Source organism: Bacillus rossius, chromosome 3, assembly GCF_032445375.1.
Source record: "Bacillus rossius redtenbacheri isolate Brsri chromosome 3, Brsri_v3, whole genome shotgun sequence".
Taxonomy (NCBI): domain Eukaryota; kingdom Metazoa; phylum Arthropoda; class Insecta; order Phasmatodea; family Bacillidae; genus Bacillus; species Bacillus rossius.
This window is the reverse complement of record NC_086332.1, coordinates 61131894-61157589: the sequence shown is the minus strand read 5'-3', so window position 1 is coordinate 61157589 and position 25696 is coordinate 61131894. Positions and strand designations below refer to the sequence as shown.

General features: G+C 36.3%; 2 protein-coding genes across 7 annotated transcripts in view; one reads left to right on the top strand and one right to left on the bottom strand.

Annotated features, from left to right (window-relative positions):
- Window positions 1-25696, bottom strand: part of LOC134530769 (putative FERM domain-containing protein FRMD8P1) — a 124142-nt gene that overhangs the window by 82031 nt on the left and 16415 nt on the right. For all 6 annotated transcript variants that reach the window (XM_063365940.1, XM_063365939.1, XM_063365938.1 and 3 more), the window contains exon 3: window positions 21209-21498. In XM_063365940.1, the coding sequence (XP_063222010.1) occupies window positions 21209-21498 (290 nt within the window). The remainder of the gene's footprint in view (window positions 1-21208; window positions 21499-25696) is intronic.
- On the top strand, window positions 1124-7739 carry LOC134530770 (5-hydroxytryptamine receptor 1A-like). The gene is made up of 2 exons (XM_063365943.1): window positions 1124-1509; window positions 4340-7739. The coding sequence occupies exons 1-2, from the start codon at window positions 1191-1193 to the stop codon at window positions 5215-5217; spliced, it is 1197 nt and encodes a 398-aa protein (XP_063222013.1). The 5' UTR covers window positions 1124-1190; the 3' UTR covers window positions 5218-7739.

Here is a 25696-nt window from a genome sequence, read left to right as displayed (position 1 = left end):
ATCTAACAAAACCAGAAGCCTTACAATGAAATTCAATATCTGTACTGTAAGCCCATTAAAAAAAAAATTACAGGAATCCAAGATGTCTATAAGCAAACAAACTTAATAAAATTTACTTTACTTTCAAAATTTCTGAACATTTGTGGTTCTTCTTAATTAATCTTCCACTGGTAAATTTTGACTGTGAGTTTTGGGCAGTTTGTCTTACATGTAGGCAAAGTTGAAAATGCAATCAAAACAAAACAATAATATACAAAAAAAATTAAAAGAAATCTGTTACATAAAAAAAGATATAAATTAAAAAAATTATTAATAAAATTAAATCAACATGAATTGCAGTAAGTTCATACACCAAATACAGCAGTCACAGCGATGACCAGCAACTTCCCCCTACCCCGTCAGGTGCATAAACATTGTTTTAACACCATTTTAACACTTTTGATTCCTCTCAAAGAATATATAGTTTATTTCAGTTACAAAGCAGTTTAACTCAACCTAGATCCAATTACAGGATGGTTTTATTTAGACTTTGAGAGCAGGAAAACTACATTTCCCGAAAATGCATGATATATTAATTTGTTTATTAACCCTTCAAGAACCCAAAAAATCTTCATACATATGAGCTACAATTTTGTATTGTAAGGGTATCTTCCACCAAGTATTGATTTATTTTTCAAAATGGCTCAATCAACAAACTAAGAGAATGGCCCCGCCATTCAAGAAGGAAAACCAATATTATTAATAATTCAAAAGAAACTGGAGAAGTTCTCCAGAATATATTACACAGTTATCAAAAGAGTTACAAAAAAAAATTTATGAACATTCAACATAAATAAAATTTTGAGAATAAAGAATGACAAAACAAAATGTAGAATAAAAGTCTTTGGGAAATCACTTTGATTACAGAGATAAGGAATGCATGTTGTGTGATAACAGAAATGACCAACTACTGATAAGAATTATTCACACACATACACACAAACATGCTGCCTCTCTTCCTGCAATCTGCCGGAAGCCTCAAGAGGTACTATCTCCATGGCCATGAAAAAGAGGCATTTTTCTCCACTCCCTAGCGACAGCAGGAAGTAGGGGATTCCCGGTGCAAGTTCCGCCGACAGTGATAAGAAGAGGCATCTCGTAGTGTGAAACAACTAGCCAACGAGGACAGAGCGAGAGACCGAAGACCGACGATGAGCTCCGAGGCATCGACGTGGACGGACTTCACGGGGGCCACGACCCCGGTGTCCCCGCACAACTCGACCGGAGTCCGCAGACACCTGCTCGCCTACGATGTCCTGCTGCCTCCCCTGGGGGTGCTCATCGCGGTGATCAACCTGAGCGTGGTCATCTCATCCGGCCTGATCCTGAAGATGCGCCCCACGCCACGCACCACCTACCTCTTCCTGGGAAATGTGGCCATGGCAGACTTGATAACCAGCGTGGCATACTTGTTTGGCCAGCTCTACCCCAAACAGAACAGAGCACCTGTGATCTGCTACATGCAGATGGGTAAGGCCACTTCATTATTTTTGTTTCCATGGGGCTTTACTTCTTGTCAAAGATAAGGTGTCATTAGTGACGATGACTCACGACGACGGACATGAAGAATATTGAGACTTGAATATGCCGTGGTCTATGGTAAGGAACCATCCCAACATTTGCCTGGAGTGAGTTTGGAAAACCATTAAACACCTTAATAAACTTGGCTGGACCGGAATTTGAATCCTGGTCCTCAAGAATGTACGTCCTGTGCCTTACCATTCTGCTCCATAACACAGTTACAATGCATAAAATAAATATTTAGCAATTATAATGTTCTACATATGGTTGGTCTAAACTTGATTCGTTAATATTTTTTTCCTTTTGGTACTTGTTTATCCCTCTGTTACAAATCAAAATTAGCATTCCCATGGCCTAGCGATTTGTATCCATGCACCTTCAATCTTGTAAAATTGTGAAACCTTTATAAAAAAAATGTGGCCATCCTCTTCATGAAACGAAACAAAAGTTCGGCAGCCACCAGACATTGAACTTTTAATAAAACAGTAGATGAGAAATTCCTTATTACTAAGTTGCTGCTCACATGGCTAAGTGTATGCTGACCACGTAATATCTAAAATTACTGTTAGAGAATTTTTTTTCAAAGGTTTTTAAAAAGTGTAAAGTGTATCATAAATACAACTGAGTTTAGAATGGAAAATTAAGATGGCAACTCCAAAATTGCCTCCTTGGCAGTTTACGGTAGTATGACCTTTCATCTTCACATTAAAAACACACATAAAAACTGAAGCAAACTTTTATTAATTTATTATATTTTTATTTATATTTATATATAATTAATTTATATTTTTATTATTATATTTATTAAATTCAAGTTCAAATACTTTCGAAATTGATAGTTTGCATTTATTCAAATGCAAAAAAAAAGTGTCATGAGCACACTCAACCATCCTGAACATTATACTCATCAACTACTTCCAGCCAGCGACTGGGTCTGCAAAATAAAATAACTCCACCATCTTTTATCACTCCATCATTCCTCCTCCTGCACTCTGTTCAAGTCTTCTTGTCTCTCTGCACTCCAACTATCTGCTTTTCCCACCTACTCCTTGGCCTTCCTTGGGACCTTCTGTGTACTTCAACTCCATCATTTTTCTAGGCAGCTTCTCTTTAGCCATTCTTTGAACATGGCCATACCACCTCATTCTTGCTTTTTCAATGATCTCATTCAAGTCCTGTATTGCTCTTGCTAGCACTCTCTCATTCCTGATCCTGTCTCGCCTCATAACTGCCAACATATCCTAGTAAACTTCATTCCTATTGCTCTGCTCTTCCCAGCATCTCTCTTTTTCTACAGTCCAAATATGACTTTCTTTCCTTACGCTTGTGTGGATTACTCAAAGTGACCAAGTGGTGCCAGATGAGCATTCAAAGAGCAGGTAAAAAGTTTTTGATTCCAGTTCATAATACTTTAGCATTTAACTGTTAAAGTAGCATGCTGTTGTAGTATTAAAAATCAGGGCGCAATATTTGAGTCCGATTTGTAACGTTTTGATCAACAAATAAAAAATAATTTGTTTTGTAATTTTACTCCATTTTCCCCTTACGTTTCAGTGTCACACAAGTTGATTAAAGTTTTGTACCAATTTCTAGGGACTGTGAAAATACTTTGTATTAATAAGAGTTTTGTATTACCAGGGCTTTTATTAGTGAGGTTTCACTATTTGAGACAAATTAATAAGACATGTTATCTGTTATCATATTAAATTTATCATATGCTGGGTACGCGAGGGCTATCAACGCTGGAACGGCATGCTCATGTAACAAGGGTCAAGGGTTCGATCATGACATTTTGTACGACTCAATTTATGAGCACCCCTAGTGGTTTGGAGCCCACTATGATAGCATAGCTGTATGACATATAAGTCTACCATTACTTTTATATAATAATAGGTGCGTAGTTTCAAACTTTGAAAACAATGACCAATTAGTTTGGCAATACTGACTACCAGAGAACAATGGAATGTTAAAAACTAATAAGAATAGAGAAAAGGCTTAGTGAACATGAATTTGGTTTATTTTTGTTGCTTGGAATACACAAATTTCTTGCTGCTCTTCTTTAGACAGTCATGATAAAAGGAGATAGAACTCGAATATATAATTCAATAAAATCCAAACAGACAAAAATGAAGTAGTTTATTAAATGTAATAAAATCACCACTCTATGTTGCTCCTCAATTACAATTTTTTTTAAAAAAAAGCTAGATAGCTGTAAACAGTTACTGTATTATCATAAAATGTGACTGCATACCTGTTATGGTTTGATTGTTAACTTACGGTCATGATCATTTTATTTACAGTTTAGGATTTACCACTATGCTATAAAAGAAAACTTTCATAATTGTTTAGTTTTGCTAACTCAATTTATTTCTTTAGATATACCAACTTATTATATATAATACATTTTCAATTAATTATGCTGCTCAGGCACACATGAAATATTTCCTGGCACCTACAACACACAATCATTTGAAGCTGCTAATGACATTACATACTTATTTTCACAAAACTTGTGAACTAAGTAATAAAGTATTAGCTCAACTTTTCAACAGTTGCAAACAATAGTCAATGGTTCTCTTACAAAAAAAAGTGTACTTTAAGAAATTATACAATATGCCCTACGAAAAACATGTACTAAATATAGCATGATGTACTTCATGAGGCTGCTAATTTCAGACCGGAGTTTAAGTATTTAAAAAACTGTATGTATGTATCTTAATTTAATATACCATTATTAGGTTTTGCTTCCAAAGTAAAATACTGCTCTGTATTTTCTTAGGAATGATAGTGTCGAGCACAGTTGCATCCATCTGGAGCGTAGGACTGATCGGCATCGACCGGTTCCTGTACATCCTGTACGGAATGCACTACCAGCGATGGATCACACCATTCCGAGCCAGATGGCTCATCATCTTCACCTGGCTTCTCGGCATCGTGATAGGCTTCCTACCCGCAATGGGCTGGCGACGTCACGTGGGCAGTGGCAAGGCATGCTGGTTCACAGGGGTGGTGACACCTGAGCTCATCGTGCTCACCACGATAGTGGGTTTCGCACCAATCATCGCGACCAGCATTCTATACTCCATCATCCTGTACCACGCGCTGCGTAAGGTGAAACAGTTAACAAGGGCGGGCAAGAACACCGGGCACACAGCGACCACGACGAGCAAACAGCACAACCTGCGTGTGAGTCGAGGAGCCAATGCCACCATGACACAGGATCCCAACAAAAAGAAATCATCCCCCAGCAAATGGAAGGCAATCAAAGTGGTGATCTTCACCAATGGTTCGTTCATTCTAACGTGGGTACCTTTCTTCATAGCGAACCTCATGTACGTGTCCTGCGAAGCATCATCGACGCGCGTGGAAAACTGCAAGGGCTTGCAAGTAGCCATTGCTGTCCCCTTGACCATGCTGGGGTTGTTCAACTCGCTCCTGAACCCAATCATTTATGCTTGGTGGCACAACGGCTTCCGGGAATTTGTGCGCAACACTCTCTGCAGGAGGTGCCGGAGGCACACGCACCACCCCGGCACTCCCGTCAAAGCTACAGGCTCGGCTGCAACAAGCAGCACCAAAAGCACCGGAGCCTCCAGCACCAAGTCATCTCACTCCAGGGAGGCCATGCCTGTGCTCCAGGAGCAAACCCAGTTATGACCTAAGCGAGACCAAGGATTTAATGTACCAACATTAGCAGGAACTGAAAGAATCCACTAAACATCAAGTAACGATTAGAGCATCAGTGTATCAAGGTGTGGATGTGGTTGTAGAGCAAAGATGGGAAAATAACACCAGCTCATTTCTGCAGTCCAGAAATAAAAAGTGACACAAAACAAAGACAGATATTTGGTTGAGAGAGCCTGCAACTAGGTGGAAGTATATCAAAACAACAAGATTGCTATAGTTCCCATTTGCAGCAGTAGGTTGAATAAACTAATAACCTTCAATTATAACTAAAGTTAATCTTTAAGCAGCAGTTTTAAGTTTTAATGAACTAAACAAACTTGCTCAACTTGAATAGTTCAGAAATAAGCCAAACATAAGAATTTGCATTCCAACAACAAATGTTTGCCATTAAACAATAAGCATTTTGAATCTGTGCACATTGCTACCGAGTGTGTTCATTTTAATCAACACACTAATAAGACCATTGCAATAATTTTTTTACTATTTTCACAATTAAGTAGGTAAAACAAATTTTTTGGTCAAAAATTGTCAAAAATGTATTAATTTATTAAGTGCTGCTTTAAAATAGCATAACAGCTGCTCTCAAAATTTTAAAAATAACGATGGTGTGGTTACCAATTTAAAAATAAAAATATTTTGCCATAAACAAATATTAAATCACTTTAAGTCATATAACATTATATACATATAGCTAAGCTTCTGGTTCCCAACTGGTTTACTCAAAAAATTCTCTGTGGCAAGTGATAAAAGGACATCGTCACCAAAACTGACAAAAATTTTACGGAACCACAAATACAAACAGCATTGATTGTCATTCAGGGAGAAAAACAACAAATGGTACAAGGAACAAGCAACTGACAACAGTGGGTTAGCAAGAAAGAGAACAAACAGTACAGCAACAGAGCTGCAGAATGGCGAAGGAACAGTGAAGGTGGCATCAAAATACAGCAAAGGATGCAGAGATGTCAAAGTAGGTAGTCACTGATTGTGAATGGCTAAACATTGGAAAAAATTCTGAAAAGTTACTACATTCAGTGATAGGATAAAAGAATGTGTTGATAATATTTTGAAAACATGAAGAAAAGAAAACTTTAGCTCACAACGTTTTGTACAAAATATAGTATGTTCTGTAATATAGAATGTGAAATATATAAATTTTTTAAACGCATGACATGTTTAAATATTAAAATATCTGCATGACCGAGTTTCACTCTTAAAAATAAACTTAATTTATGTGCATAAAAATATATACACATACCTGGTTTAAAAATTAACATTTTCTTTTTATATTTTCAACTGAACATGAACATATTATTCAAACAATGTTTATTTAATTGCAAGGACAGCTGGTTCTGAAATGCATGAATGGTAGTCGTAACTAAAATATAGCTAAATGGGTGTGTAATTTCCTCACGATAAAACCAAAAGTAGATTTTCAATTGTTTTTCACAGAGAAACTTATGTTTCTGTAGCCAAGCATAAGAGATTATCAAGCAATGACATTACAAAAAGAATGAAAACAGCATTTGAAGAAACTTTACTTAGGTGATGTCACTTTCAGATGATAATGGCTAGTCACTAAAAAAAATTAGTCACTTATTTTGTTGCATTTTATAACCTAATCCATGCCAAATATCTTCATTAATACTTGACAATATAAAAATATTACACAGTACATAACATCACATACAGCAGAAACCTGTTATAATGTTCTTGCTTAGAACATCATATTTTTAACTAAAAGTCCCAATTTTTCCACCCTAATAACAATGTATTTATTTCCTGTTTATAATGTTCATGAATTGTGCATTTCAAGCTTATAATGTTTGATTTCTTAAATTCAGTAAATGCAAAATTAAAAAAAACTATTAAAACCTAACTATTCCAACACTCATCCTGTGAAGTTTTAACATGTAAAACCATTTACAATTTACATACATTTTTGTTTACAATCACTGTTATACCATAGATGTAAATTGTTCAAATGAATTGCTTTATGAAAGGGTATTAATCAACTATTTTGAAGAAATGAGTTACATACAGGATGCAAATCTGTGGGTGTTCACGCATCATTTAGTTACTAAAAGGCACTAGTCTGATGCAAGGAAGTGGGTTTACCGACCGCCAGAAAATCTCATTTAGTTATGAAAAGGAATAAGTCTTATGTCCTTTTATAACCATATGGTTGCAGCTGGTTACAAAGATAAAACAAAACAGTAGTATACTCTTCTGACCTCCTTGGCAGTGTCATGCAGTATTGCATGCTGGTATATTCGGTTCTCATTTGTTTTGTTGTGTACTTGTAGTGACTTGTGGTTTGTTTACTTAGTAGAAAATGAGTGAAATAGAGTCTAATAAGATTGTTACGTTGTATGTTTTTGCCCGGCTAAGCACACATAGAAACGTAACAAAACAAAACAAACAATGTTCCTGAGGTTCTTTTCATTACTATGGTTCTACGTTATTTGGAAATAAAAGAGTTTATTAAATTATCTTTGTTTATTTCTTTAAAAAAAAATGTTTTTTCTCATTGTTACATGGCCTCAATACACAATTTTACAAAAGAATTTAGTTAGAAAAACTTCGTTACTTGCACAGTTTTTGTCTTTTCTTATACAAATTTTAACGATGTCTGAATTTTGATAGGATGAGGTACAAATACATACCACAGCACCATACGTCTTGCTGTTGATGGTCGAGGAGTCTTGTCACTCGCCAAAAAAAAAAAAAAAAAAAAAAAAAAAAAGTCCCTTGGTTAATTACCTAACTCAAGGTACCGTTGATCGCGGACCGAAATCACACGAAGTCGGGCCGATGCCGACGCTGAGGGCCTAAATTTCTAGTACATAGTCCAAAAAAATAAAATGAAATTAGGTTAAAAAATTACGGCGTGGCCCCAGCCCCTAGGCGTTAAATTGTCCCTTAATAATTTTTCATTTGTTTCGTGACTTGCCGACGACGCGACCGAGTTCGGCGACGATCGAGCAACAAGTGACCTGGTCGACGAGATTACCTTCCCTTGTAAAGGTGAAAACAAGGGAGGCAACCCCGTGGGCCAACTGACCAATCAGCGTACATAATTCCATCAACATGCCCAAATAAGGAAATTCGTACGGGCACATCACTTGACGCCAGGGCTCGCCCTGATTGGCTGGCTAGTGGTAGCCTCCAGAGACCCTTCCAGACGGTCGCTACAGCTGTGCGTACAACGTGACGCGTAAATCCCAAACACGCATTTACAAAGTGAAAAATAACTTTCTGGCGCCAGAGTGTCGCGCCTGTCCGCTCTTCCTTCTGTACCTTCCAGACTATTCTCAAAATATTACACTAGCAATCTCCAATAGAATATAAAATTACCCAAAAAATTCAAATACAATGTTAAAAATTTAATAAACAAAATTGAAATTCATGTAAAAACTTTTGTTTAAAAATGATGTCCTGTAAAATTACAATCTATACTGCTTTAATTACTTACATTAATTATCAAATATCAAAATTAATTATTATGAACTGGAGTTAACCCTCAAATTAATAATTAAGTATCTCAAGGAAATAAGTATTTTAAGGCTTTCCATGAAATTTAACCAAAGTAATTAATAACAATTTTTAACATATCTGAACTGTTTTCTATAACAAAAAAAAATATCCTTCACCTCAAACTTATTCTTAATATTCTTATGACCCATTTTGCAATGCTACATAACCCCCCATACTTTTTGATTGAATTTGCAAAATTAAATCAAAAAGTACAAAAGTGTAAATTGTTGAAACAAAAGAAATAACATACCATAACAAAAGTGTAAACAAATGTAACAAATTAACTTCAACATTAGAAATGCAAATCTTGACACAATAATAGCAAACCATGACTTTTCATATTATAAATCCTTAAAACAAATTTACAAAATTATAACCCAAACATTGAAAAATTACTTACAAAAAATTATTTAAATTCTACATACCAAATTAAAGTTAATGTGTTTTAAGTTTTAAACATGAGCAAACATGATTACAATAGAATAGTGATTTTTTTTTCAGTTTACTTATGTATTGCTTTCCTTAAAACAACACAAAAAAAAAAACTTCAGACAGAAGTTCAAAGAGTGACAAATCAATCTTTAACATATAACACAACACTTGATTATAGAGCATCAAACTGTAAGTGTTGCATTCCTCACTTAAATTTCCACAAACAACAAGTTGACAATTCTACATTCATGGCATGACAAACAATTCATTATGACACAGTCGTATGTTTATATTCTTGAAAAACCAATTACATGAACTAATGTCCTTCCTCAGGTTTCAAATCATACCTCCCCTTTCAGCAACAGCAGCACATATATTAACATTGATGAGGGGTGGGAGCGACCAAGGAGAAGGGATTCACCCTTGCAAAAAAAAAAACCATCGGACTCCATGCCGGAAACATATTTAAAATTAACCTCCTGGCCCCCCAACTGCCTCACAAACCACACTACACAAAAAAAAATATCTGCTGATTATTTAGGGGCAATACAAAAAATTCACCTAAACTCTGGCCATCATGAACACACAACTGCTTCTGCAGCTTCAAAACTCGACGACTGTTATTCATTAACTTTTAGTATTACATTTCATACCTTTAATATAGGATATTGACACCCTGTCATTTAATTCAAAACAAACATTTAGCATTACCAATATGTGTAGCATTTTAATTTAAAATATCAAACATTTTCAAACTTTTATCATTTTCCAAAAACATAACTCATAATAAATTTCAGTTAACATCTTCCCATGAGACAACATTAAACAAACAAAACATTTCATTGGAATTTCATGTTCATTTGTCATTTAAAAAATATGCAAAATGTTCACTATAGTTCACTTTAGTCCAACATGATAAAATTCTTGATGACATTAATTTGTTTACAATATCAACATAAACATACTTTAAACATTGCACAGCTGATTGTCCAAATTGTTTCATTGACTCACACTAAAAAAGTACATACTCAACTTGCTTAAAATTTACCCTTTTTATTTTACACTTAATTAATTTTCCATGGTCTGAGTAAAGAGACGTGCCAATTAGCATCATTTACTCTGTAAACATTGTGGCCTACGATAGCTTGTATTTTATAAGGCCCATCATACAATTTGAAAAACTTGGATATCTTATTATCTATAAGGGATGACAACTTATGTGAAGCAATTAATACTTCATCCCCTTCCTTGAAACTCGTTTGGAAGAGCATAGCACCAACTGCCTCACCTGATGCATCATAAGTAATATAAAACACTTGTTTATATATAAATTCAAAAAACTGTTTCTTAAATATTGCAATATTAATTCCTTGTCAAAAAGCCAAAAATTTGAAAACATCTCTCTTACTACAAAGTGTCAACAACTCTTCACAAACGGTTATCTCCCTCTCATCAGTGCAAAATACAAATAACTTTGAAACTGGTTTCTCTACAAGCTTCAAGCAGACACCCCCTGGTCAACGAAGAATCCTCAATAACAGCAAAAAACTCTGAATAACTTACTTAAACTCCAGGAATTACGTCTCCATGACTACCTCAACGACGATGAATAAACACAAAAACTTCAACATCTTCAAAAACTTACACCTCGGCAGAAACCTCGACGACGACAACAAATCTTCAACTCCAGGAATTACGTCTCCATGACCACCTTGACGATAAAAACTTCAACTCCAGGAATTACGTCTCCACGACCACCTTAAACGACGACAAATACAAAATCTTCAACTTCGACGACGACAAATAACCTCAAAACAAATTATTTCCTTTAAAATCCCTTAAAAACCGCTGTTACTTTGATTCTCTGCTGCTTCTGACAAACTCCTCAAATCCCATGAAATAACCACTTTAACCCACAAATTAACCAATATCTCCACTCTTCATATCTGCACTAATAAAAACTTGACAACACTATCACTTCAAAACTGTTGACACAAAATTTTCCTATATTTCATCCCAAAGAAACAACTTCTAATGTTACCCTGTCCATTCCCTCTAATATTACTCAGCTTTTCCTCTACTAATCTTTCAAAAATATGCAAAATGTTCACTATAGTTCACTAGTCCAACATGATAACATTCTTGATGACCTTAATTTGTTTACAAAATCAACATGAACATACTTTAAACATTGCGCAGCTGATTGTTCATAATAATGTTTCATTGAATTATTCTAAAAAAATACATACACAACTGGCAAATATATAAAAAAAAATTTTTTTTTTAAATGTTTTCCATTCATTCTTCTTATGTATTGTCCATTGCAATACAACACCATCCACATCCAATTTAGTGATAAACAATTCTACCTGTTGCTTATCTGAGCCACTAAAATAGCTAACTATTTTCTCACATTTGGTTATAAATTGTATTGGAGTAGCCCCTCGATCATCCCCAAAAAATTTAGGCACTGTTTTTTCGAAAGTGTTTACTTCGTCTACAGTTAAAACTGAACTTCTAATATTACCCTGTCCATCCCCTCGAATCTTACTCAACTTTTCCTCCATTTTTTGTAAACACTCTCTACCCACATCATCCCTAAAATTCTCTAACTGGTTATTTATTTTTGAATTTTCTGTAAATATTCGTACAACATTAGCCTCAAAATTCTCCTTGACTTCCCGAATTTTCTTTTCATTGTAATAGATATTTTGGGAATTCTCAGTTACTTTTAACTGCAAATTTGTGATATCCCCTTGATTCTTGGTTATTTTGTTTTGTATACTTTCATTATGTTGTACGAGTTCTGAAATTTTATTACTATGTTCCTGAACTGTGTTACCTGTTTGCGTCAAATTTTCCTGAACTTGGCCGACTATATATTCACAAGTGTTTAACCTAGACTGTACCGCCTCTATCTGCACTTCACAATTATTTACTTTGCATATACAGGAAGAGATCTGTTCATTAAGATCATTCCTAAGTGCATCAAATCGGCTCTCAAATGTATTGGTTAATTTTTTTTCAGTGGCATCTAATTTTTGTTCCATTATATGTCTGAATTCAATCTGACCTTGTGACATTATATGTCTAAATTCAATCTGACTTTGTGACATGTTATGCATCCCTTGTGACATGTTATCCATCATTATCATTAATTTTTCTAACATTTGATTAGAAATACCTGACCCCCCCATAACCTCTACTGGACTACCATTTGCAGGCTGTTCCATATTTTCCGACTGCTCCTGCACTAATTCAATATTCAAATTAGGATCGGACATTCCTGAAGTTTCAGGAAAACCCGCAAGGTCATCCTGACTGTCTGTACTCATTTTTCTTTTGGTTTTAACTATTATAAATTACCAGAAAACGTAAACAAACCTTTAAAAACACATTTTAAAAAAAACTTTAAACAATGATAACCACAAATACAAAATTTAGACCATAAGAATGTAAGTTTCTGTCCAATTTAGACTTGCTGTTTCCGGCGATTCATCCCTCGTTGTCCCACGAAGTACCGAGATGATCTATGTTGCTGGAATCGTGTCCCACGATGTTCTGTGAAGCGCTGTTCTACGATGTTCTAAAATGTAGTTCTCGTCGCATTCCTTTCCCACGATGTCCCGCGATGTTAAACGGTGAATGCTGGCTTCTCACGCTCGTTTTCGTTTGTTGATGTTTACAAGTATAACACGAAGATCACACGATGCATTCTCGAATCACTCGTTCACAAGTTATAATTTTGCCGATGTTCCAAAAAGTATTACCACAGTTAATTTAGACATGATTGGCTTTTACTTGATAAGTTTTTACTGTTTTTCCGAATGTTTACTTTATCATCAGGCAGTGTCTAAATTCGTGCCCCGCGGCTGGGCAGCCATGTTGTTACGTTGTATGTTTTTGCCCGGCTAAGCACACATAAGATTTGTTTGACTCGAGGTCTCTTTTTGACCTGTCAACTCTCGGGGCGCCCTTTTCCGGAAGCAGTATGGCGGATGGTCGTTTTACTCGCGGGGGCAAGTTGCTCTCAGGTCACTCAGGTCATGCTCTCGATGCTCCTCCTCTCGAGGAGAGTTGCGAGGGCAAGTCGTCTACTGGTTGTTTTGGCGTGACTTTGACGATGGAGTCAATATGTTATCAAGCTAAATTTGGTGATGACGGTAATATTTTAATAGATGACGACATTGAAGCGGAAAAACATTACAATATAACTTATTCGGCGTCCTTTATTTAACAATCAAAAGATTTGCAATAGTTTCCTAGTACAGGTTAGCTTATGCATACCACAGGCGGTTTAAAGTCAAAAAGCAATAATTATATATTTTTTTTTACCTTTATCAAGCTCTCTCATAATTTGTAGTCCAACATATGGTAAATCAATAGCTACTTCATCTTCAGATGAATATTCCATTTCCAAACAAATTTCTCACGATGTCTGCTATATTTTCCGCCATCATTGTTTTACAACAAATCGCGTTTTCTTCGTGTATTAAAAGTTACCGACTCTTTTTGCCCTCAGGTCAACTTGCTCCCAACTCTTTCAACTCCCGAGGAGCACGAGAGACCTCGAGTCAAACAAACCTATAGAAACGTAACAAAACAAAACAAACAATGTTCCTGAGGTTCTTTTCATTACTATGGTTCTACGTTATTTGGAAATAAAAGAGTTTATTAAATTATCTTTGTTTATTTCTTAAAAAAAAAATGTTTTTTCTCATTGTTACATGGCCTCAATACACAATTTTACAAAAGAATTTAGTTAGAAAAACTTCGTTACTTGCACAGTTTTTGTCTTTTCTTATACAAATTTTAACGATGTCTGAATTTTGATAGGATGAGGTACAAATACATACCACAGCACCATACGTCTTGCTGTTGATGGTCGAGGAGACTTGTCACTCGCCAAAAAAAAAAAAAAAAAATGTCCCTTGGTTAATTACCTAACTCAAGGTACCGTTGATCGCGGACCGAAATCACACGAAGTCGGGCCGATGCCGACGCTGAGGGCCTAAATTTCTAGTACATAGTCCAAAAAAATAAAATGAAATTAGGTTAAAAAATTACGGCGTGGCCCCAGCCCCTAGGCGTTAAATTGTCCCTTAATAATTTTTCATTTGTTTCGTGACTTTCCGACGACGCGACCGAGTTCGGCGACGATCGAGCAACAAGTGACCTGGTCGACGAGATTACCTTCCCTTGTAAAGGTGAAAACAAGGGAGGCAACCCCGTGGGCCAACTGACCAATCAGCGTACATAATTCCATCAACATGCCCAAATAAGGAAATTCGTACGGGCACATCACTTGACGCCAGGGCTCGCCCTGATTGGCTGGCTAGTGGTAGCCTCCAGAGACCCTTCCAGACGGTCGCTACAGCTGTGCGTACAACGTGACGCGTAAATCCCAAACACGCATTTACAAAGTGAAAAATAACTTTCTGGCGCCAGAGTGTCGCGCCTGTCCGCTCTTCCTTCTGTACCTTCCAGACTATTCTCAAAATATTACACTAGCAATCTCCAATAGAATATAAAATTACCCAAAAAATTCAAATACAATGTTAAAAATTAGTAAACAAAATTGAAATTCATGTAAAAACTTTTGTTTAAAAATGATGTCCTGTAAAATTACAATCTATACTGCTTTAATTACTTACATTAATTATCAAATATCAAAATTAATTATTATGAACTGGAGTTAACCCTCAAATTAATAATTAAGTATCTCAAGGAAATAAGTATTTTAAGGCTTTCCATGAAATTTAACCAAAGTAATTAATAACAATTTTTAACATATCTGAACTGTTTTCTATACAGTCAAACCTCTCTGAAACGACCCCTCACGGTTCCCAGGAATAGGGTCTTAATAGAGGGGGGGTCGTAATAGATGTTTTCCGAAATTTTCAGTTGATTTCACCCTCCCCCCCCCCCCCCTGCCCTTTTCCAAACCGCTACTCGCTAAGAAACCAGCCGTACAATGGCAGGATGCTGTCACTCACAATGCTAGACGGCTTTGCTTTAAACCCACTTCAACCTTCATGACAAGTCCGTCGCCCTACAGGCCACCTCTGAAGAAAATATGTCAAAAGAGAGTTTATTTTTACTTGTTAGTTTACATGTACGTTTTCTGCTTGCCGTAGTTAAATACACTAGAACCCCGATGTCACGAACCCCGGATTTAACGAAGCAGTGATTTTAGGAATACATTCTCGGGAACCGTCAAAAAATTGGACATTTTGACCAAAATGTGAAATTCAGAAAAAAATTAAAAACAAAACAAAATGAAAGATCATTAAAATCTGTTAATTTTAACACACAGCGTATTTTTGTGTCGGCTTTAATAATTCCAAAATGTTCATGTAAGAATAACAAAAAAATAATGGGACATTTCCTTTAAAAATATGTCAGCGGTAGGTTCTGCTACGCGAGTGGGCGCACACTCAGCTCGCCCGGCTGGCTGGTGGCAGCGGCTTCATGACGCATAAGCTCACCCCTCCCTCCCCTCGGTATCACTCTTCAAGGCTAGCTCATCCCTCCCAGACACAAACCATCTAGTGTCCTCCCTTATAACACCCCAACTTAGCTCCCCTTTGAAAAACCTTCAGTGAGAAAATGCTCATTTCACCCTCCCTTCTCCCGTAAAATTGGGCTATTATGAATGGGGTACTAAAGCGGTGAGGGAGGGGTAAGATCGTTGTAAATATTTTCGGACCCCTCCCTCCCCACCTAACACGCCCAAAAAAAAGTATGTCAAAATATGTCACTTTTCACACTAAGTTCGAGTTCAGTCATCTCTGGCAAGTAATTTACAGCCTTTCAAACTTAAATATAAATGTATTTTAATAGCAAGGGTCCTATGAAAAGGAATATACAGAATAAAATCAAGCTGCTGTCACCAAAGGAAGCATAAAACGGCACAATGCGTGTTCGCTTCATTATTGCTCGCGCGAGAGGCGAGATGTGGAATGTTAGAAAGATAAATGCGGGGGAGACAGAAGGCAGCCAGTGTGTTTCCTGCGTGGGGAATAAGTGGCGTAGCCTTTTTTATGCCGGGTGAAGCGACCTTTTTCTGTCAACCCATGGGAAAAGATGATTGCTTGAGCTGTCAAAATAAACATCGCGGCGGCAGTTAAAACAAGTCGAGGCGGGCGTGCATCCAGTTGGTCGCTGTGTATATCTACTCGAAAAAAATAACATCCCAATTCATAACAAGATTCCTTATAACCTACACGTATTGCCGGATGTTTTCAGCCTGATCCATGCAAGTTCTTTAGCCACGTTTTGAATGAAAACAACTGGCGGGCCAGTGTTGTGCCCTGTTTTACGGACACATAAAGCTTTTATCAATTTGCTGACAGTTTTAATATATTTTTACTAGCCTCGTTAAAATGAAGCAGATAACGTGATTGTTAACAAGTACAAGCAGCATCCGAGATTGGCCGCAGCGCACGGTACGGAGAGAGGGTGAGCAAGGGCGAGCGAGCGGCCGACTACCATGTTCACACGCTGCGGCCGGAGGGCTTTTCCTGCATTGAAGGGACGTGGAATGGGGGTTTTCAAGCTCTGACAGCGGCCGACAGGAAGTGGTATCTATTTTTAGATATGCGCTGCCTACGGCAGTACAGCACTCGGCAAGAGAAACACAGTAACACGCTACTCACCACAAGAAACTTATTTTCTGTCCGATTTTCTTCCGATTTTTGGCAATTTTTTCACGGTTCCTCGAAATCGGGCTGTAATAGAGAGGTGGTCGCAATAAATGGGGTCGCAACAAAAAGGTTTTACTGTATCAACAAAAAAAAATATCCTTCACCTCAAACTTATTCTTAATATTCTTATGACCCATTTTGCAATGCTACAAGATTTGTGTGAGAAATGATTGTAACCATTCCAAGAAACGTAAAAAAGGTGTGCGAAATGTGGAAAAATACAAGTCAAAGAATTAAACGAGCTCGTCTGCAAGGAAAGGAGTATGTAAACTACAGAGGGAATGTTATGAAACCCAAAAGTACAACCGAGTCGTGCAGGTAACCTGATTCTTCATATTATTTTCTTTAAGATGTATGTTCATACATCTTTCTGATTTCACTCACGTAAACATTTATGAGTAATTAAGTATTATTGCTAAGTTTGAAATATGTAAAATAGCTCACACAACTCATTAAATAAAACATTTTTTTATTGTTTTAGATGTGCCAAAAAATGCTATGACAAGATTTACATTGCACAGAGAGGGAAATTACTAGATGCTATACATTCATTTTCATGCAAGAATGAGCAAGACATATTTCTTCAGGGGTTGCTTGATGCTGTGCCAATTAAACATCGCTGACCAAGGAATGGTGACAAGTCCGGAAAAAAGTTATCCTCCTCCACTTTCCATGTAGTTATTCAAGAACGAAGAGTGAAAGTGTGCAAGAAAGCATTCATTCAGTTATATGGAGTATCTGCCAAGAGGGTAAGGAGACTGCAAACATTGTTACAATGTGGACAATCTCCAAAAGACATGCAGGGCCAACAAAACAATAGGAAGTCGGTGCCTGTTGGTGATGTTCAGGCCATCAAAGACCACATATCTTCATTTCCTGTCAAGAAAAGCCACCATGCATCCAAAGAATTTAAATATATTGATGCACAGTTGGACATAAAGAAGATGCATACAATGTTCAAAGAGAAATTTCCTGATTCTAAAGTAAAGTATTCTTTCTATTACAAAATTTTTAGGGACAATTTCAACCTCCACTTTGGGAGACCACAGATTGACACCTGTGAAGAATGTGAACAACTGAAGGTCAAGATAAAAAAATCCTAATCTTAATGACTGTGCTAAGCGAGTTGCTATGGCCGAGCTGGCTATTCATGAAAGGAGGACTAAAAAATCTTACACAAGTATGAAAGACACAAAAAACATTTGCAAAACCAATGATAGTGTGTTAGGGTTAACATTTGATTATATGCAGAACATTTCACTGCTCTGCATTCCAGTACAAGATCTTTTCTACTACCGCCAGCTTTCTGTGTTCCCATTTTTCATACATAACCTGAAAACAGATGAGGCGAGTTTCTTTTTGTATCACGAAGGGCAGGCAAATAAAGGGCCAAATGAAACATGCTCTTTTCTCCACAAATACGTAAACGACAACGTGCCTCCATGTGTTAAAAGAACTACACCTTTACAATGATTCTTGCGGAGAGCAAAATAAAAACAACTGCATGGTAAGATTCTTGTTATCACTTACTGACACCAACAGATTTGACATTATTATTTATCGGTTTCCGATACGTGGTCATTCATATCTTGCTTGCGATCGCGACTTTGCACTGGTGAAACAAGTTCTTAAAAAGACCGATAGATATTATGTACCCATGGAAGTCTGCCAATTTATTACATCTGCAGGGGTTGCTGGATAATTCACAGTCAACATGGAAACATCTGATGACGTGTTGGACTTCAAGAATTGGTGGCCCAGCCATTATAAAAAAAACATACTTGTCATTGGAAAGCCAGAGTACAGCAGTTCCGCAGAGCCAGAAGCAAGACTTTGCTGTATCAAAGTTTATCGAGTTCCAGTACAACAGTCACCATAAAGGTACTGTAGTTGCTTCCGAATTCATTGACGGCCTTGTGTCACATACTTTTGTGCTTCGTCAAACATCCAACAAAGGTTTAAATTCTACTGTTCCTGTTAAAAGGCGTATCCTGCGAAAAAAGTGCCAATTAATGCAAACAAGATTACTGACTTAAAGAAAGTACTCAGTTATGTTCCAGCTGAACACAAAGACTTCTATGATGGGATTATCCAGTGGCCGACCAAGAAAACAGACAGAGCTACCATGTCACTGTAACAGGCATTGCTACATTAGAACATATAAAGTGAGAAGTTATTAATACCTTTTGTACATGTTTTAAAAACAATGTGTAGGCTTACATCACTGTTGTTTAAAGTGGAATGATCCTTTATTACATAACTTTTGTAGTGTTGTGTAAAAAGGTTATGCCTGTGATGTTACGTATTATTAGGTCAGAGAAAATGCTTTAAAGTGTTCAATACCAAGGTGTACATGTTTTCCAAACTATATGTAGGTTGAATTACATCATTGTTTTTCGATTGGAATGTTTTATTACATAACTTTTGTTGACTTGCAAGGTTAAGTTATAAAAAGGCTTAAGTCTGTGATATTTAACAATTTTTTTCTCGCAGTAAATGAAATACTTGCAAGGCATGCACTTGTCAATGTATTAACATTTAGGTACAAAGTAATGGAAAAATATTAATTTTGATGAATGAAACATATAACAGATATGATATAGTTTTTTGCATATTCCCACAACTTTTAGTAAATTGACTTATGCCCTTTCATAATTAAGAGATTCAAATAGGACATTGTGCAAAAACCAAATGTAAGTATGTCAGAACACTAGTGCTACACCTCAGTGCTGCTAACACTATGTATTCAATATATCGAAGATATGTAATGTTTGCAGTTATGTGTCTTGAAGAAAAAAAAAAAGATCCTTTCCTTGCCATTGCGGTGTTTTTTCAGTTTTCCTGCGTTTTCCTACTATTCTGCAAAGGCAAAAAAAAAGTGTTTTCTATTGCTGACAGTTTAATTAATTTCATTCTTAGATAAGAATTCCAAAATTGAAATGTTCAAGTGGCGAAGAAATTAGACACGCATTTCCACACAAAACGCCATTGTCACGGATTGTGAGTCAATTTCATATAAATGTGGCAATGTGTATTTAAGAGTTTAAGACCAATACAATAAAAGCTAGAAGCACAATGAATATGAAGAAAAACTGTTGGCTTGGTCAAAAAAATTTCAGCATCCTGTGTATCTATCAGTGGTTTTAACATTACATATATTTGTTTACATAGCTTGAAGAGTCATTTGGTAAATGTTCAAACATTGACAAGGGCTAGATTGATTTTCCTGTTTATAATGTTTTTTCTTTACTTTTGCCCCTTTGAAAAAACATTATAACAGGGTTCTACTGTATAGTCTACAACCAGACATAACGGCTGCAAGTAAAGTGAAGTCATGTTCCATAATATAGCTGTATCTCAAGCATTACTGAGAAAGTGTTACATTTATATTGCAATATTTCATTTGTTACTCTATGGTTGTGACATAACACATTATCAAAGCTGCAATTTAATGATACACGTATCTCTATGGTATAATATTGTTCCCTGCTGAATTTATGTATTTTTTAATAAAAAAAAATGTACAGTAAAATAAATTTTATTATAGTTGGGAACTAGTTAGAGTGATTTCTCGCACCTGAAAACAGTTATTCTGTAAATTTAAACGAAATCCTTACACCAATTTTTGAGAATAACATCCAAGAATTGTTTGTTAAATAGTATAGGATACTGATTGAATGTATAATCTACAAACAAAATTTCTTTGCCATGTGGCAATTTTTTTTCAGCAATGCAATTGTATTATTATATTATAACCTCATAATATAAACTTTTTATTAGTGATGGGTCAAATCCCCTTTTTCTTGAATCCGAATCCCAGAGTGTACCTCGAATATAGTCCTTGAATCCAAATCTAAGTGTCAAGAGTCAAATATAAAATAATGTATAGTAAATTTAAAATATTAACTGGTATGGTGTTGAAACATTCTACCCTTTAAATATTTGTTTCACAAACTAAATTCTCAAAACTTATACTTTATACATATTTAATTTTTTTATATATAATTACATGTTAAAAGTATATCTTATGGAATGGTAACAGGATAGGTATGAAGAAAAAAAAATTTGCCTAGTAAATTTCAAACGTTATCAGTACTGAATTTTTTTAATTTACTTTATTTGCTCTGATATTTTTCTTCAAATCTTTTTCCTCGAATATTGAACCTTTTGAATACTAAGGATTTGATCAGTCCTTATGCATTTAATTTTAATACATTTTGTGCCGTTCATCGGCAAACGAAATGCAGGGAACAGTTACGTCAGTCCCATAAACTCTCACTACTCACGCTGTGCTGGGGACCGCTGGGTTGGCCTCTGCTCGTCCACTTGGAACTCTGCAGCTCCGTCCTTGGCGGTCTGGTGAGAGCTCTCCGAAGAGCCCGATACGAGAGAGTGCAGCGGCCGCTCCCACTCACGCTCTCGGTCAGCATCGCGCCCGCCCGGACCGTAGCTCTTGTCCCGCTCGAACCGCTGGGTGACCGTGTACAAAGGGCCCACCTCCTCCAGCTGGGGTTCCGATCCGATGCCGTAATCCCCACGTGCGTACTCCTCTCGCGTGCGCTCCCTAACATACTCACTGAAACAAAAGGAAAAAAATCTTGCCACTTTGTAGGACCAATCAACCACTTTTACTGTCGCTGGCTGGAAGGCTTACAGCAGGTGCATTCAAACACACACACAGATAGCGCTAATGCGATAACAAAGTGGATGAACAAATGTATCATGAGTTGCAAGAAATACATCTGTTATAAATACGTACATAGTATGTCCATGGAACATTAGACTTGATTTGTATGTTCAATTAGCTATTACTGTTTTATTTGTGCTTGTACAATAAGTTAATTTTTAAGGTGTTTATTTAAATACACAATGTTTGTGTGCTCTATGACTATGACTCAAACGTAATTTTAGCTCACCCAAACATTTTTTTTTATTTTGTGAATTAGGAATCTTTTCTTTTTAAATAAAATATATTAAGTTGTGATTTTTTTTGGGAGTTTTTTTTAAGATGGCGTCCTGGCTGGGCCATCAAATGGCCTGCAGAGCTCCAGGTGTTACTGCGACATTTACAAACTTCAAGATTTTTTAAGTGTCAGATTATGAATAGCATTTAAGAACAATTGCACTTGTCTATAATAGTTGTGTGTTTAACATGTAATTTTTGGACAATGAAAAAGGCTAGAATATGTGTTTTCATAATTTTTGGTATAAACAATTCTAAATACTGTATAGTAGAGGTATAAGGAAGTGCCAAAAGCCTTTACCTTTAATATTCAAGCATAAAACTACAGGGTCGCCACTTAAAGGCCCACATAGGCGCTTTACTGACACGAAAACTTGCACGCCAGTCCATGTTTGGCACGTAGAGACGAAGAGGCCAGTGTCACCCTTAGCGCCCCCAAACTTTTAGAGCTTTGCGACCAACCAGCAGCCCCGTTAAGTGTCTTTTAACATAATTTTTCCACAGTTTTACCATCTATTGTTATAATCCTCAAACGAGTATGGTTTTCTCCTTTCTTTTCACCATTGGAATATTTTCTACAAGTCTTCTGGATGAATCTATTCCCTTTACCCCTCCTGCCAGAAAGGACAGGCTGAGTACTTGAGCTTTCATATTTTTCTTCATTATAACATTACAGCATTTCGTTTGTACAAACTCCCGTCAAAGATAGCCGTAGATAGTGTATCGAGCAAAAAAATGCAAGCACTGTAAAGCTATTGTGCAGTAAAAATTTACTAGTCCAGGAGAATTAAAATATGTACATCACTGATATATATCCATGATAAAATTAATGATAAGTGATTAAAATGTTCTGAAGAAATTATTTTAGCAGAAGCTGTGATAATTGGGTTGCATCTTCATGTGAATGTTGAAAATGCATTTTTCATACCCATTTTTCATATTTTCAATTGAAAAGTGGCTTTAAAATGCAAACAGCCAACTATTCTCTAAACGGAGACAACCCACATTCCGGAGCTGCGGCCCACCGAGGCAAAAAAACTGGATGACTGTATATGATGTTATGATTTTCACAAGAATCACTGGCCATCTTTAAAATGGTTTAAGAAGGAAAGAGAAGAAGAGAGAGAAAGACAGAGAGTGAGCTGCAGCGATTCACTTCGCAACAGCGTCAGTTTGCATCGTCCGTCACTCAACATGTGCTGTAATCAAACCTTGTGTTTTTCCCCCAAAGTGATGACTGTGGAATTACTTTATTGGATCTACACTCACACATTTGTGTCTGCTCAAGATAGGTAACTCAGCAAGAAAATTCTTGGCCAATGTGGAGCTGTATGTCCGCCCGTAACGTGATAGTAAAAAATAAATTGTATGAACATAAAAAAATTATATTAGAATTCCACTTTCACAAAATAAATAAATTTTATTTCTAATTAGTACCCATTCTACAATTAAAAACAAGTGTTCCTCGCCAATTTTGGAGTTCTCTGTGGCTGTGTTCACTGAATCATAAGACTATTTGTAACGAGGGTCAGTGGTTCACTCCCAGCCCTGGATATGACTTAATTTAGAAGCATCATGCTATCTCTCAAGTTGTTCAGGGCTTGCTAAAATATAGGCTCACACCATAGGCACATTTTGCAAAAACATTAGGTTCAACAGACTTTATGTCTACACCTGGCACTACAAAATTATTTAATCAAGTTACTTAAGCCGAAGCAGGATATCTATGAACACCGGGTAAACAAATTTTTCAGGATATCTGAATAAAATTTTCTTACAAAACTTTTTCATATCATAGGGATATTTTTACATTTAATAAGTGAAACTAAATATAATATGAAAAAATATATCTGCTATTCCCAGGAAAGAGATGATTTTTATGTTAGATTGCTAAAACCATTAAGGGTCATTCTATGTCGAGTGGTCTAAATTTGAGAAAAAATTTTTTGTGACCATCTTCAATCTTGATGAAATTAGGGGTAAGTCAATACCAATACTTAGGAGGATCTTACACAAAATTTCAGTTTGATTGGCAGTATAGTCTGTGTTCTAGAGGCTCCTGCACAAAGATGGTCGTTGCAACACCAGCGTGCACCTGAATAAAATGGCAAGTTTGAAATGCTATTGTGGCACTACTACAGCAGCTAGCATCCTGAAAATCGGTAACCTAGGAGAACTTTTTGTGCTTTACACAATGGCAAGAGTATCACTTATTCAAAAGGCTTACATTTATTGCTAGCACCTCCCAAAGTTGGCAAAAATATTCATTACCTTAAATTTAGAGCTGACTTTTGCTGTCAATAACTTTACAACAGTGTTGCCTGAATGCCTGTGCTTCTGCTAGCTAATCAAGACCATAGCTGCTGTCAGTTTGCCAAAAGAGCAGCTTCTAAGCTTATTAAATTTTGCAGATATTTGCCTCTAAACTAGGGATTTTGGTTCTAAGCTACCCAATGAATTTTACCCTTTTTTAAACTGACATAGCACAAAACTATCTTCTCTGATTGAGTTCTTTCTGGCATGGTTAGAAAGAGCAGCCTTTTTGCTTTAAGAATCATCTTGTTTCATATTTGTGTCTCAATGTTTAAGGTAAGAAAATTTACTTTACAAAATTGCCATTTTTTAGCTACCTGACATAGAACGCTGCGACAAAATCAGCATCAAAGATAGTGAATTGCCAACCACTTAAATTATGTTTCTGAAAGAATGGTGAAGAAAGCAAGGAAGCTGAAAGAAGAAGGTGGTCTGTTGGCAATGCCTGGAAAAAAACAGGGAAAGAAGCTAATGGATGAAATAAAACAAAGAGTACTTGCATTTTACGAAGATGATGAATTTACTCGATTGTGCCCTGGAAAGAAGGACTATGTTTCAGTAAGGCTCTCAGAAGATACTAAAGTTCAAGTGCAAAAGCGACTGATCCTTTGTAACTTGAAGGAATTGTATGCAGAATACCGAACCCGATATGGATCTGAAATAGGATTTTATAAATTTTGTGAGCTAAGGCCAAAATCGTGCATTATTGTTAGTGCATCCGGGACACACTCAGTTTGTGTATGTACCATTCATCAAAATGTGAAGCTAATGCTGCAAGCCACTCACATTAAAGACGATTCAAAGTACCTCATCAGTAAGACAGTTTGCAGCTTGGATTCAAAAGATTGCATGCTTCATCGTTTTGAAGAATGTCCACAGACTGAAGAATTGGTAAAATATTTGCAAAAGTATTTTGAAGACAACGACCGTGAAGACACAATTCTATACAGGCAGTGGGTGCACACTGATAGGGATACATTGGAATCCAAACAGGACACTATTGAAGATTTCATTGAAGCCTTAGTCAGCAAAATTTTGAAACTTTCTTCCCATCACTACATTGCTAAATTTCAAAGTCACCACCTTAAAGCCACAAAAGAAAATTTGAAACCTGGTGAATTAGTTATATTGATGGATTCTGCCGAAAATTATTCCTTTATTGTACAAGATGCAGTTCAAGGTTTTCATTGGGAAAACAGCCAAGCTACATTGCATCCCTTTGTAGTGTACTACTAGAATGCCAACCAATTGCAAAGCATCAGCTTTTCTATTATCAGTGATCGCCTGCAGCATGACACAATCGCTGTGCATGTCTTTTTATGCAAGCTAATAGAGTATCTAAATAACATTGTTGGTGAAATAGTGCATATATACTACTTCAGTGATGGCTCTGCTGCACAATACAAGAATTACAAGAATTTTATGAATTTGTGCCATCATGAAAACGATTTTAATTGTACTGCCGAGTGGAACTTTTTTGGCACAAGCCATGGGAAGT

Excerpts from the sequence above, each read along its gene's own strand:
- LOC134530770 (XM_063365943.1), top strand. The coding sequence starts at position 1,191 with ATGAGCTCCGAGGCATCGACGTGGACGGACTTCACGGGGGCCACGACC. Across the intron at positions 1,510-4,339 it reads GATCTGCTACATGCAGATGG|GAATGATAGTGTCGAGCACA; the intron begins GTAAGGCCACTT and ends GTATTTTCTTAG.